We start from the raw sequence: 15,794 nt of genomic DNA, 5'->3' as shown, positions 1-15,794 counted from the left end.
TGGGGCAGAAGGAGAGGGAGAAGCAGACTTCCTTCTGAGCAGAGAGCTCCATCCCAGGACCCCGGGATCATGACCTGAGCCAAAGGCAGATGCTTAACCGACTGAGCCACCCAGGCGCCCCTGTGGGCAGGGATTCTTAAGTATTTTTTTCTATTAACAAGTCTCAGCATTCTAGAAAAACAAGGGACACAGTTGGGAGAGCAAGGAAACAGGAAGGGGAACTCAGTTTTGAGTATCTCTGGAATAAAACTCTCTTCCGGTTTCTGGTTGGTTGCTTCACTCTCTCTTGTTCTAAGCCCTCTTGTCTCCTATTGAAGAATATTTTCTACAGAGGGACTTTCCAAATCTCTGACTTAGAGTTTATAAGTATCTTGTGGTTCGAACATTTTCATGTTTCATGTTTACTGGAACATGCATTCAATTCATTCCTTGACAAATCTTGATTGAATGTGCATATTGTTCTAGGCACTGGGGATAGAGCAGTGGATATGGCAGATGGGGTCTGTATATGGAATATGTAGAAACTTTCTATGTCAGCTAGTGGTAGTGCTACAAAGGAAAGTAAGGCAGAGTAATAGGATATGAAGAGAGTGCTAGTTTAGATAGAATTAGCAAGGAGGATCCCTCTGAGGAGGTGATCTTTTAGCAGAGACCTGACTGAAGTTTTGCTTTGATAATGAAGCCAGTGGTCTCAAGGATGTTTTCTATTTATTTGTATATTCCCTTTTTGAGTTGGTTGATGAGATGTTTCTTCTGCTTGCCTAGAAGGAACTTAAAGAGGTAGAAGAGAAGAGGAAAAACGAGATAATACTGTTATTTCATGGCTAATATACAGTGTCTGCAAGAGCAGGAAGTTCTGAGCAGCCCCTCACTGGTACACGCATGTCCTTTTGAACATTATGCCTACATTTTAGAAGACTAGAATAATTCTAGGTTCTGTGTTAAATAGGCAAAGAGTACATGCCTGTAAACTATAATGCTGTTGTCTTCATGTGGGACTCAGACTTTTGATGTAGACTTTTACTCTATGAATTTAGAGTAAAAATTATGAGTCTAATGAGAAAAATTAGTGCAGCTTTTCATTTTAACTGAAGCATCTTTTTAAAAATCAGAGGAAGATAAATAATTTGTAGGCAGTTACTGACATTTGTGTTTGAGAGTATTTGCGATGAGTTTTCACTGAAGTGTTTCTCTTTGATTTATAGGTACTGCTCTTGATTGATATCCAAGTCTCCTACATCAACACCAACCACGAAGATTTCATTGGGTTTGCAAAGTACGTGAAACACTTGATTGCCACATGCATTCCTCTTCCTAGTTTGGTTAGAATGCACATTGTGAATTTCTGCTACAACCCTACAACCCTACACTTCTGTGTCAGGATTAACTCTGAGTCGACCACGTAGGAGGTCTGAACCTCACGGCCATGAGGCCATGTTTTCTCGATAAAGTAGTTGGCTCTTTCTTTGTGCAGCATATGAAGTCATATGTGTCTTAGATATTCATTGTTTTTGGATGATGATCTGCAGTTTGTACTTGAACTCTCATAGATAAGCAGTAACAGATGCACATTTAAAATATGTTTGGGAACACTTTCTCACATAAATTTGAAGTATCAAATGCAATTCACAGGATCCAAGCTATTTTAATAACCCTAAGTAAGAATATAGAGGTCTATTTTTTTTTTAAACTATCCTTTGTAAACTTAGATGGAATCTTTTTGGATGAACATTCTCTTTTCTACAAAGTATATATATTTTATATAAGCTTGTCTATATATTGCTATTCTGTCATACATGTATTCTGTTATATTCTAATATTCTATTGCTATATTCACGGATACTGTCATATAGATATGCTTAGTTATTCAGGGTTGGTTATTCATCATGTGACATTTTCAAGACCCTGAGTTCACCATTTTTTCTTGACCTCTAGTGGAACCAATTTTCCTTTGCTTAAAAAAAAAAAAAAGGAATTTTGATGCTAACTCTAAAATATATTTGTGGCATGTACATGGTTCCAACTTCGGGTATATAAAACATAGTCTATTTTATATAAAATATAAAGTAAAGGGGCCAAGTACCATTACTTGAACTGCATATTCAAGAACAGGGACAAGTAAAAAAAATATAACAACAAAATGTATTACAAATTTATTTGATTATACTCTGACTTAGAAGCAACAGGTGTGTAGGTCATGTAAGCTAAACTACACAGTGGCCTGAGGAATTCGTAGGCATATGTTAGGGAGCAAAGGCCCAATTATCCAACAGAAAATTGTCTCATTCTAAACTTGGCTGTTGTCATGATGGCTTAATCAACGGTATATGATATTTTGCATCCATTGTGTGGTAGATTAGTTTTTCTCAACTATTTTCTGTCTGTGACCTATGTGTAAAATTGTTAGAACACAGTGATGAATATGTTCCTTTGGTCAGTTGCCTTTTTCGCCACACTACCTACTTCAACTTCTAGATAGGTCTTTTCTCCACAGGCATTTCACATAGACCTGCCCCCCTCTCTTTTAGCCTCCATGGCTCTCACCATCTGCACTGCTCATTTCCTTCTGCAAAATCACCAGTAGGAAGACACCTAGACTCCAATATGCCTCTCTATCCCTAGACGTGGAACGGGGGGGGGGGGGGGGGGGGGGACTTGAGAATTTCTGCCCAGTTTCCAGCATAGCCAGTGAACTCCATGTGTTGGTGCCAAGCATTACACTAGTTGCTATGGGGGAAAATATATAAGAAAAAGAAAAAAAAAATTTTGTCTTTAGGAGCTTGCCGAATAATTGAAAAGTAGGGAGAAACACATGTAAAAAGTTAAGCTGAGCACATACCCTCCCCAGTGTCTATCACCCTCTCCATTTACTTCACTTGCTTCTTTGAGGACTTTAAAAGAACAACAAATCCTTGAGTCATTTGAAGTAACAGGAATGCTGCCTTTAATGTTGATTTTTATTGGTTACAAATGCTAGTTAGGTTCTTATAAAAATGTAACTGATGTAGATGTAACCTTGATACTATAACTTAAAAGTGAAAAGGATGTTGCAACATTGCCCCGTTGTGGTACCTGATTTAAGGAAGAAACAGAAAAGAATCATAAGGAGTTTGGAAAGGATTCATATTTTTTTGAACAAGTTTTGTAATCAGTGCTGCAATTTAGTTTCACCCCTATAGTCTTCTTGAAACATCCCCCCCATTACCTATTTATTTATTTATAAAGATTTATTTATTTTAGAGAGAGAAAGAGAGAGGGAGAGAGAGAATGCGTGAGTGCACGGGGGGTGGGGCAGGTAGGGTTAGGGGGAGAGGGAGAGAGAGAATCTCACGCATACTCCCCGCTGAATGTGGAGCCTCACATGGGGCCCGATCTCATGACCCTCAGATCATGACCTGAGCCAAAACCAAGTGTTGGAGGTTCAACCAGCTGCGCCACCCAGGCGCCCCATACACTTATTTATTTTTAAAGATAAGTAGTCCAGAGTTTCAATATTTTCTACCTCAGAAGCTGTTCAACTACAGTATTATATTGACTCGGTTTCCAAAGGCACATAATTTTGCAAATGTAAATACTTTCAAACTCAGCTTTTTGATGCAGTCTCTCTGTAATCCAGGTGACTGCCCCATTTTTCCAGCAGTGAGGTAAGACTATGAACCTTTATGATGTTGGGGGAGAAAAAGAAGCATTGTTCAAACTGCTTTAGAAACTTAGCAACTATGCACATTTTTCATCGAATTTAAAACTGCACATCTAAACTTTCTTTTAAAGGACTGGCCTAGGAGTCAGCAGTCTGGATATTTTTTTTCCAGGGTTTGTCACTGGTGAGCTTTGGGTTTTGGCAAGTCATTTAGCCTTTCTGTATCTCAGTTTACTGCTCTATCAAATGGAATAATAAATAATCCCTGTCTTGTGTACTTTTCAGGATTGTTGGAAGATCAAATTAATGAAGTTATGGGAAAGTGCTTTTGCAAACTGTGGTGTAGTCTGTAAAAGTGAGAAAGTGCCACACACACACACACACACACACACACACACACACATACAGAGATACCCAGAAGAATTTGATTGCTAGATGTACCATTTTACTTTGTTATGAAATTTATGATGCCTTGAGTATGATTGCCACTGGAATATTTTTTTAATTGCTGATATTGTCTCTAAATGAGACTCAGAGGTGAATGTTCTTTCCATTTGTATGATGAGTTGGAGTGCATTTCAGTGTGACATGGGACAATTACGAATATGAAGAAATGTTCATTTCAAAATCACTTAAGGGGTTGTGGTATTTTTTTGTGCTTTTAAAAATTAAAAAAATATGGTTGTAGCTATAAATTTTAAAGTTGGCAGGAATGCTGTTTCCATCAAAGAAGAAAAGTCAAGCCATATTTGAAGACAATTATGTAAGTATTTTTAAGTTCCAAAGATAGAAAATTAAGGTCTGGAGTTGAGGAAAAGAAGCATTTATTTCATAAAATTTTTAGAGAGTTGCCAAAAGAGGGGTCCACTTCTCAGATTTATAGGATGGTGATAGACATAGCATTTTATACACACATATATTTTTTTCACCTGGGATGACTTTTGTTCTAAAAATTAAAAGAAAAAAAGAAAACAAATTGCTAAAATTAGATGAACAGAATATTAATTCTCAAAGCAGTGTTCAGGACATCTCAAACTTGTCCTTTCTGCTGTAGACCGTATTCCACCATGCTGAATGTGTGGAAATTTTTTTTTCATTTCCCAGCTATTTGTTAAACATGGACCATAAAATATGTACCACGTGTAATGTGTCCAAGAAAGCACTGCTGTAGGCTTGCTTTGGAATTTCCTGATTTCTGAAAGCTTGATCTTTCAACTATAATATAGTTTCTGAATCTAACAGTCCAATATTTCAGAAGAAAATGTCCACTTTCCTCATGATTTAAGGATTTTAATTTATCATTCTTCTCTGTTGAAAAAAACAACCCTACATTCTATTTTTTTTAGACAATACTAGTTTTTGTTATGTAAGAAAACAAAAGCTAGTCCAATTATTCTTTTATTCACTTCCCCTCTTTCTCTGTAATCCTGCTGTATTTGAATAGAAAGGCAAGCTTGTTAGTTGAATGCCTTGGGAAGTGAACTTTCACATTCTTGGGCTCTTCTTCATTTGTTCCATGGGCACAATTTGCCTTCTGTCTATGACTTACGCAGTCCAGTGGTTTAAGAGAAAAATAGGCTCCAGATATAGACCATTAGAGTAATATCTCTGTGCCACGAGCAGCAGACCAAGGTCCATTTTTCAATCTACTCAGTCAGTCTCAACACCTGTTTTCTCATAGCTGAAATGATACAGTGTGCAGATTTCAATTCTTGTTATATGAGTACCATGAAAATTCTCTTGGTTGTAATATTCATTGTATCTCTTTCCTGATCCTCTGGAATGCCTTTGTTGCCATTTTATGAAAGGTGGTATATTGGAGCCTTGGCACCAAATTTTAGAGCAATGTTGGTTTTTCCCTTTGCATTCTCCTTTTTTTTTTTCCTAATACATAATTATATTCTATTATAATAGTGTTTCTAGTTCCTATTCTTACATGAGAATGTTCTCTCTTGTGGAATCAAATTTTAGGTATTATAACAAGATTATTCTTTTGACTCATGCAAATTCAGGAATTAAATGCTTGGTTGCTTACTGGGACTAGTATCGTGTAGAAATATAGGGTTGAACAACTTGCAAGGGCATCATTGGTATCACCTATTCAAATAGGTTATGAATTCTAATGTTTTAAGCACCATTTTAAAAATAAGCAGACTTGTACTTTTCTCCTTCATTCTCAAATCTGTTATTTTGAATATTATCTTCATCCTTAAAATGGATCTTAGGAGGTGAGTCATCCTTCTTTGATAGGCCCCCAAGTTCTAGAGGGTTTTCTTGCATAATATTTAGCCTGTGACTTCACTAAAGATCTTGCAGGGGGAATTGACATCATGTAGTTTTCTTCCCCTTTTGGCTTCAATCTGATTGGACGGAGCCAAGCCGGCTTGTGATAAGCTGCACTCTTGGGACTGTCGACGGGTGTTCATAATCTTCTTGGGGTAATATAAAAGAACATTCTGAAAGAGCTTCTTAACTCCAGAGCAGTGCCATCCAATAGAACTTTCTGAAGGGATGGGAATATTTTATAATCTGTGCTACCCAATACAATAGCTTCTAGCCACATGTACCTATTGAGTAGCTTAAATGTGGCTAGTAAAACAAAAGAAATGAAATGAAAGTTAAATTAAATTTTAATTAATTAAATTTTTTATTTAAATAGCCACATTTGGCTACCAGAAACTGTATTGAACAACATAGTTCTAGAGTATGGTGAGTCCAGCTGATTGCTGAGTCCTTCATTGGTGAGCCATACTTTACTGACTGCTTGGTGGTAACCTACAGTGGTAGCTACTAGAAGAGAAAAAGGAGATAACTTTGTTAGTTGCTGCTAAGCAAACCCCAAGGCTTAGGAATGTGCAGTCAACTCTTTATTTTTTTATTTTATTTTATTTTATTATGTTATATGAGTCACCATACATTACATCATTAGTTTTTGATGTTGTGTTCCATGATTCATTGTTTGCATATAACACCCAGTGCTCCATTCAATACGTGCCCTCTTTAATACCCATCACAGAGCTAACCCATCCCCCCCACCCCCTCCCCTCTAAAACCCTTAGTTTGTTTCTCAGAGTCCATAGTCTCTCCTGGTTCGTCTCCCCCTCCGATTTCCCCCCCTTCATTTTTCCCTTCCTACTATCTTCTTCTTCTTCTTCTTCTTTTTTTTTTTAACATATAATGTATTATTTGTTTCAGAGGTACAGGTCTGTGATTCATCAGTCTTACACAATTCACAGCACTCATCATAGCACATACCCTCCCCAGTGTCTATCACTCAGCCACCCCATCCCTCCCACCCCCCATCACTCCAGCAACCCTCAGTTTGTTTCCTGAGATTAAGAATTCCTCATATCAGTGAGATCATATGATACTTGTCTTTCTCTGATTGACTTATTTCGCTTAGCATAATACCCTCCAGTTCCATCCATGTCGTTGCAAATGGCAAGATTTCGTTGTGTTGTGTTTTTTTTTTGATGGCTGCATAATATTCCATTGTATATATACACCACATTTTCTTTATTCATTCATCTGTTGATGGACATCTTGGCTCTTTCCATAGTTTGGCTATTGTGGACATTGCTGCTATAAACATTGGGGTGCATGTGCCCCTTTGGATCACATTTGTATCTTTGGGGTAAATACCCAGTAGTGCAATTGCTGGGTCATAGGGTAGCTCTATTTTCAACTTTTTGAGGAATCTCCATACTATTTTCCAAAGTGGCTGCACCAGCTTGTATTCCCACCAACAGTGTAGGAGGGTTCCCCTTTCTCCGCATCCTCACCAACATCTGTCGTTTCCTGATTTATTAATGTTAGCCATTCTGGCAATCAACTCTTTAAATGCTCTGTTACCAAAGTATAAAGGATGAGCCTTTTCCTTATACTGCCATAGTGTGTATGTTACCATTTTGCTAGTATTTTCTCTCTCATGGTTACTACTAAAGTTTCATTTAATTCCAAATCTCTATGAACTAAACATAGTGGTGGAGGGAGAGGCACACCCTAACATTTGCCATGGAATCTACATCTTTGAGGGACTTCATTTTCTTAATTTACTTGAGCCCTGTATGGGTTGACTTAGAGTCAACCTTAGATTTAGACTCCACTTTTTTCTTTCTCATTTGTCTTTCACTTTTCAGCCCACTGCAGTCTTTTTTTTTTTTTTTAAGATTTTATTTATTTATTATTTGAGAGAGAGAGATTGAGAGAACGAGAGGGAGGAGGGGCCGGGGGAGAAGCCGACTCCCTGCTGAGCAGGGAGCCTGATGCGGGACTCGATCCCAGGACCTTGGGATCATGATCTGAGCTGAAGGCAGTCGCAATGAACTGACTGAGCCACCCAGGCGTCCAGCCCACTGCAGTCTTGTTTCTCCCACACTACTCTACTGAGACTGCTTTTGGTTGAGACAGAACAGTTAATCCAATGGACAATTCTGAGTCTTTCATTTTACACCATAACCATTTCTTGTTGAGATCTGTTCCTTTGCTTCAGTACCCCTCCACTGTCTCCTGGTTTTCCTCTTTCTGTTCTAGCCGCACCTTCTCAGTTTTATTTTGGAGCTCTTTATCCTCTGATCATTGCTTAACAACTGTTTTTTATCATGAGTCTTTCATAGATCCTCTTCTTTTCTCACTTAACTGCACTATCCCTGACCAATACCTCTCACTGCAATGATTGCAGTTACCATCTTTATCTGATGACTCTAAATCTAGACCTCCATTCCAGAACTTTTTCCTGGACTGTGTACCATATTCTACTACATACTACGCATCTCTACTTGTATACCTTATAGAAGCCACAACCAAATATTTCTAAATTAAGCTCATCATGTGATCGTAGAATTTACTCCTCTCCATTGTTCCCTCTCTCTGTGGATGGGAACTCCCAGTTGCTCAAACCAGAAACCTGAGCATCATTTTCTACTCCTTCTTCCCCTTCTTTGTTTCCCTCCATCTTTATCAAGTCCATTTGATTCTGCCTCTGTAATATTTTTTGAGCTTATCTATTTCTTCCTGTCATCATTACTACTACTAAAGTTAGTCTTTTCTTGCCTGGGTTACTACAGTAGTCTCCCTGCCTCTTGCCATGTTCATTCTCATTCCTTCTGGGGTTCCCTATTACTTTCAGAGTAAAGTCTGAACTGATCAGTATGGTTTCTAAGGTCCTGTAGAATCCATCTTCTGCTTACTTCTTCAGCTATTCTGTTGTCACTATTTCTGTCTGTCTCACCCCCTAGCCCTGTGCTCTGGCCAGACTGACCACTTTTGGATCCCTCAATGTACTATACTCTTGCTGCAGCACCTGTCCATGGCACACTTCTTCAAAATATTTAAACTTCCTATTGCAGGTAACATTAATAATCTAGTTAAAAATAACCTTGGTATCAAAATATAATTTCATAACTATTTCTTAAGAAACTACTATAAACACTGTGCTAGGTAATGCTGGTGGTAAGAGAGGTAAAGATACCCAGATTAATGTAGCACACGGCCAGCAATCAAGGAGCAGACATAGTTGGAGGGGAGTTGAGATCAGCCTTTAACAAAGTCCTGTTTATATAATACAGGCACAGGCCCAGAGCTTTGGGAGTTCATGGGAAAGAGAGATAACTGGAGGTTTCTAAGAAGGCATAATCCAGAAATGGTACTCGATTGACTTTGAAGGCTGGGCAGGACTCCAGCAGTCAGAGGGAGGGGGTCTAGGCTGACTGTTTCCTGTCTTCCCTGCTTCAGTCAATACTACCCATTTCAGGAAGGTAATTTTACTAAAACACTGCTTTGATCATGCCATTTGCTGGCTCAGAAACTTTGAATATTTTTTGCTGCCTCTAATATAGTGGCCAAATTCTTCATAATTGGCTTCAACATACAGTTATTGTACTAAATGGCTCTTAAGGTCATTTTACAAACCTGAGTCTATGATTATATAGTTTTGCCATAATAGTTTTACTTTCCACAACATGCCTCATTTTTTACCTCCTGGCTTTGCTAATACTACTCCATTCTCTTGGAATGCAGTTGCTTGTCTTCCTTTGTTAATGTCTAACCTCTTTTTAAGTTTTCTGTGAAAATCTTAGATCACATCAGACTAAAATAATCTTTTTTCTCTGAACATTCAGACCTATTACTATGCATAGGGCTTATTTGGAAAATGGTCACATACCCCCTTGACACACTCTTTTGTTATTTGAATCTTTTATTATGTGTGCACATTGACAAGGATAGAAATGAATATGCAAAAAATAATTTGAGTTAAAAGAGAATATTTTTTTCTTTGAATGAATTTCATTGTGTTCTTATTTTTACAAAAATTTAAGCCTCTTATTATATACTTTTAAAATCAATAGGTCTCAGAAAATTAAACTAAATAAACCTAATTTGGTTTTCTGTGTGTTAGTGCTTTGGCAAAGCCTTCCACAGTGACTTGTGTGTAATAGGAATTTATACAATTAACAACAAACACACACACAGAATAAGAAGATACAAGGTAATTATATCCTACATTTGGAACAGAAGCACTTTATTTTTTAGCTTTCTGTTACATCTTCACATACTTATTCGTATGGAGTTTATCCTTTCTGTGTTATTTGTGTTTTGTGTAGCTCACTACCTGTACTAGGTAAATTGGAGGCTTCTGATTACAAGAACTGTACTTATTTGTGTTTATATCTTCTACAGAGTGCCTTGCAGATAACTGGTGCTCTAAAATTTTTGACTTGTGTCAAATTAAAGCATTATATATCGGTATGTTTTCAATATTGCAGATATAACCAACTAAGTACCTATCACCAAGAATATGTCCAAAGGGGCGCCTGGGTGGCTCAGTTGGTTGGGCAACTGCCTTCAGCTCAGGTCATGATCCTGGAGTCCCAAGATCGAGTCCCGCATCGGGCTCCCTGCTCAGCAGGGAGTCTGCTTCTCCCTCTGACCCTCCTCCCTCTCATGCTCTCTGTCTCTCATTCTCTCTCTCTCAAATAAATAAATAAAATCTTTAAAAAAAAAAAAAAAAAAAAAAAAGAATATGTCCAAAGGCTCAAACTAACTTGCAAGTCCTTACATGGTTTCCCATGAATACATTTTAATTTTTATTTAGTTATATTTTTAAATTAAATTAAATTTAATTTATTTTTTTATTTTTTTAAATTCAAGTATAATTAGCATACAGTATTCTATTCATTTCAGGTATACAATATGGTGATTCAACAATTCTATACATTTTTCAGTGCTCATCAAAATAAGTGTACTCTTAATCCCCTTTATCTGTTTCACTCATGCCCCCACCAACCTCCCCTCTGGCAACCACCAGTTGGTTCTTTTTATTTAAGAATGTTTTTTATTGTTTGTCTTTTTATCTTTGTTCATTTGTTTTGTTTCTTAAATTCCACATATGAGTGAAATCATATGGTATATTTCTTTCTCTGATTGACTTATTTCAGTTAGTGTAATAACTTTCTAGGTCCATCCATGTTGTTGCAAATTGCAAGATTTCATTCTTTTTAATGGCTGAGTAATAATCCATAATGTGTATGTGTGTGTGTGTATACATACAACTATAATATAATTATATACAATATTATATATTACATCTTCATTATCCATTAATCTATCTATGGACAGGTGGGTTTCTTGCATATATTGGCTATTGTAAATAATGCTGAAATAAACATAAAATAAACATATGTCTTTTCAAATTGTGTTTTCATTTTTGTTGGCTAAATACCCTTTAGTGGAATTACTGGATCATATGGTAATTCTATTTTAAATTTTTTGAGGAACCTCCATACTGTTTTCCTCAGTGGCTGTACCAGGGTGAATTCCCACCAGCAGTGCATGAGGTTTCCTTTTTCTCTTCATCTTTGCCAGTACTTGTTATTTCTTCTGTTTCTGATTTTAGCCATTCTGACAGGTGTGAGGTGATATCTCATTGTGGTTTTGATTTGCATTTCCCTGATGATTAGTGATGTTGAGCATCTTTTCATATGTCTGTTGGCTATCTGTATGTCTTCTTTGGAAAAATGTCTAATCAGGTCTTCTGTCCATTTTTAAATTGGATTATTTGGTTTTCGGGTGTTGAGTTGTATAAGTTCTTTATATATTTTGTATATGTACCCCTAATCAGATAAACCATTTGCAATATCTCCTCCCATTCAGTAGTTTTTCTTTTCATTTTGTTGATGGTTTCCTTTGCTGTGCATAGTCCCAATAGTTTAATTTTGTAATATCAAAGAAATTACTGCCTATGTTTTTTTTTTCTAGGAATTTTATGGTTTTGGGTCTCACATTTGGGTCTTAAACCATTTTGAGTCTATTTTTGTGTATGATGTAAGAAAGTGGTACAGTTTCATTCTTTTATATGTAGCACTCCAGTTTTCCCAAAGCCATTTGTTGAAGAGACTATCTTTTTCCCATTGTACATTCTTTCCTTCTTTGTTGTAGATTAATTGACCATAAAAGCATGGGTTTATTTCTGGGCTCTCTTTTCTGTTCCATTGATCTATGTGTCTGTTTTTGTGCCTGTACCATACTGTTTTGATTATTACAGCTTTGTAGTATATCTTAAAACCCAGGATTGTGATGTCTCCAGCTTTGTTTTTCTTTCTGAAGATTGCTTTGGCTATTTGGGGTCTTTATGATTTCATACAGATGTTAGTGTCATTTTTTCTAGTTCTGTGAAAAATGCTGTTGGTATTTTGATAGAGATTGCATGAAAGATTGCTTTGGGTGCTATGGACATTTTAACAGTATTGGTTCTTCTAATCCATGAACATCACCTTGGTTGAGTTTATTCTTAGGTATTTAAATTCATTTTTTATTTTTTGAGGGGGGTGGGAGGAGCAGAAGGAGAGAAAGAATCTTAGGCAGTCTCCATGCCTAGCATGGAGCCTGATGCAAGGCTCTATCCCATCACCCTGAGATCATGACTTGAGCTGAGATCAAGAGTCGGAAGCTTGACCGACTGAGCTACCTAGGTGCCCCGGTATTTTATTCTTTTTGGAGCAATTATAAATGGGCTTGTTTTCTTAATTTCTCTTTTTGCTATTTCATTATTAGCATATAGAAATGCATCAGATTTCCACATATTAATTTTGTATCCTGAGACTATTGATGTATTAGTTCTAGTAATTTTTTGGTGGATTCTTTCAGGTTTTCTATATAAAGTATGATGTCATCTGCAAATAGTGACAGTTTTACTTCTTCCTTACCAATCTGGATGCCTTTTACTTCCTTTTCTTGTTTGATTTTTGTGGCTAGAACTTTCAGTACTATGTTGAACAAAAGTGGTGAGAGTGGACATCTTGATTTTGTTCCTGTTCTTAGAGGAAAAGCTCTTGTTTTTTCACCACTGACTATGATGTTAGCTCTGTGTTTTTCATATAAGGCCTTTATTATGTTGGGGTATGTTCCTTCTAAACCTACTTTGTTGAGAGTTTTTACCATGAATGGATGATGTAGTTTTTCAAATGCTTTTTATGCATCTAGTGAGGTGATTATATGGTTTGTCTCTTTTCTCTTGTCAATGTGATTAATTTGCAAATATTGAACCACTCTTGCATCCCTGGAATAAATCCCACTTGATCATGATGAATGATCTTTTAATGTTTTGTTAGATTTGTTTTGCTAAGATTTTGTTGAGGATTTCTTTCTTTCTTTCTTTCTTTCTTTCTTTCTTTCTTTCTTTCTTTCTTTCTTTCTTTCTTTCTTTCTTTCTTTCTTTCTTTTTTGTTGAGGATTTCTGCATCTATGTTCATCAAAGATATTGGCCTGTGGTTTTCCTTTTTTGTGGTATCTTTATCTGGTTTTAGTATCAGGGTAATGCTGGCCTCAGAATGAATTTGGATGCTTTCTTCCTCTTCTATTATTTGGAATATTTCAAGAAGAATAGGTGTTAACTCTACTTTAAATGTTTGGTAGAATTCACATATGAAGTCGTCTGGTCTTGGACTTTTGTTTGGAGTTTTGTTTTGTTTTGTTTTGTTTTTTACTGATTCAATTTCACTGCTGGTAATGGGTCTGTTCTAATTTTGTTTTTTCCTGATTCAGCTTTGAAAGGTTATATGTTTCTAGGAATTTCTTGTAGGTTGTCTGACTTGTTGGCATATAATTTTTCATAATATTCTCTTATAATCCTTTCTATTTCTATGGTGTGGGTTGTTATTCCTCCTCCTTTATTTCAGATTTTATTTATTTGAGACCTCTCTCTTTTTCTTGATGAGTCTGGCTAAAGATAAAGAATTTTGTTGGGGCGCCTGGGTGGCTCAGTTGGTTAAGCGACTGCCTTCGGCTCAGGTCATGATCCTGGAGTCCCGGGATCGAGTCCCGCATCGGGCTCCCTGCTCGGCAGGGGGTCTGCTTCTCCCTCTGACCCTCCCCCCTCTCATGTGCTCTCTGTCTCTCTCATTCTCTCTCATTCTCTCTGTCTCAAATAAATAAAGAAATAAAATCTTAAAAAAAAAAAAAAAGAATTTTGTTGATTTTTTCTAAGAACCAGCTTCTGGTTTCATTAATCTGTTTTATTGGTTTTTATTTTTTTTAGTCTCTATTTCATTTGTTTCTGCTCTAATTTTTATTTTCTTCCTTCTACTGGCTTTGGGCTCTGTTTTCCTTTTTCTAGCTCCTTTAGGTGTAAGGTTAGGTTGCTTATTTGAGATTTTTCTTGCTTTTTGAGGTGGGCCTGTATTGCTATAATCATCCCTCTCTGAACAGCTTATGCTGCATCTCAAAGATTTTGGACCATGTGTTTTCATTTTCATTTCTCTCCATGTATTTTTTATTTCCTCTTTGAATTTCTTGGTTGACACATTCATTGTTTAGTAGCATGTTATTTAGCCTCCATGTATTTGTGTTCTTTCTACTTTTTTTCCTTGTGAATGGCTTCTAGTTTTATACCATTGTGGTCAGAAAAGATCCATGATATGATTTCAATCTTTTTGAATTTGTTGAATAAAAACCTTGTTTTGTGGCCTAATTGTGATGTATTCTGGAGAATGTTTCATGTACACTTGAAAAGATTATGTATTCTACTGTTTTGGGATAGAATGTTCAAATTTATCTGTTAGATCCATTTGGTTTAATGTGTCACTCAAAGATACTATTTCCTTGTAGATATTCTGCCTGGCTGATCTATCCATTGATGTTAGTGGGGTGTTAAAGTTCACTACTATTATTGTACTACTGTCAGTTTCTTCCTTTATGTCTGTTAATGGTTGCTTTCTGTATTTAGTTGTTCCTATGTTGGGCCTACAAATATTTACAACTGTTATATACTCTGGTTGGATTATTGCCTTTATCATTATATAGTGTCCTTCTTTGTCTCTTGTTGCAGACTTTGTTTTAAAGTCTATATTGTCTGATAAAAATATTGCTACCCCAGCTTTCTTTTTGCCTCCATTTGCATGGTAAGTGCTTATTCCATCCCTTCACTTTCAATTTGCATGTATCTTTAGGTCTGAAGTGAGTTTCTTGTAGGTAGCCCATAGATGGGTGTTGCTTTTTTTTTTTTTTTTAATCCATCAGTCACTCAAGGTCTTTTGATTGGAGCATTTAGTCCATTTACATCCAAAGTAATTATTGATTGGTATGCACTTATTGCCATTTTGTTACTTGTTTTATGGTTGTTTTTGTAGTTCTTCCCTGTTCCTTACTTCTCTTGCTCTCTTCCCTTATGGTTTTATGTCTCTCTTTAGTGTATGCTTGGATTGCTTTCTTCTTATTTTTTGCATATCTATTACAGGTTTTTAATTTGTGGTTATCCTTAGGCTCATATATACCATTTTATGCATATAGCAGTCTATATTAAGTTGATGGTCATTTAAGTTTGAACCCATTCCAAAAGCACTAAATTTTTCTTCCCCCTCCCATGTTTCATGTATATGATGTCATACTTTATATCCTCTTATTTAGTGAATCTCTTGATTGATATTTATAGACATAACTGATTTTACTGCCTTTGTGCTTTAACCTCCGTACTGGTTTTATAAGTGATTAATCTAATACTTTTATTATGTTTGTATTTAACTGTGAAATTTTTTCCTTTCACAATTTTCTTACTCCTGAGTATGGCCTTTTCTTTCTGCTCAAAGGATTCCCTTTAATGTTTCTTGTAAGGCTGGTTTAATTGTGAAGAACTCCTTTAACCTTTGTTGTCTGGGAAATT

General features: G+C 36.4%; 1 protein-coding gene across 6 annotated transcripts in view; it reads left to right on the top strand.

Annotated features, from left to right (window-relative positions):
* DNM3 (dynamin 3) overlaps positions 1-15,794 on the top strand; it is a 560,145-nt gene that overhangs the window by 228,211 nt on the left and 316,140 nt on the right. For all 6 annotated transcript variants that reach the window (XM_064594314.1, XM_064594316.1, XM_064594317.1 and 3 more), the window contains one exon: positions 1,206-1,276. In XM_064594314.1, the coding sequence (XP_064450384.1) occupies positions 1,206-1,276 (71 nt within the window). The remainder of the gene's footprint in view (positions 1-1,205; positions 1,277-15,794) is intronic.

Source organism: Mirounga angustirostris, unplaced genomic scaffold (genome assembly GCF_029215605.1).
Source record: "Mirounga angustirostris isolate CCGP_5_RB_7025 unplaced genomic scaffold, mMirAng1.0.hap1 SCAF_6, whole genome shotgun sequence".
NCBI lineage: Eukaryota > Metazoa > Chordata > Mammalia > Carnivora > Phocidae > Mirounga > Mirounga angustirostris.
This window is presented reverse-complemented; position numbering and strand designations above follow the sequence as displayed.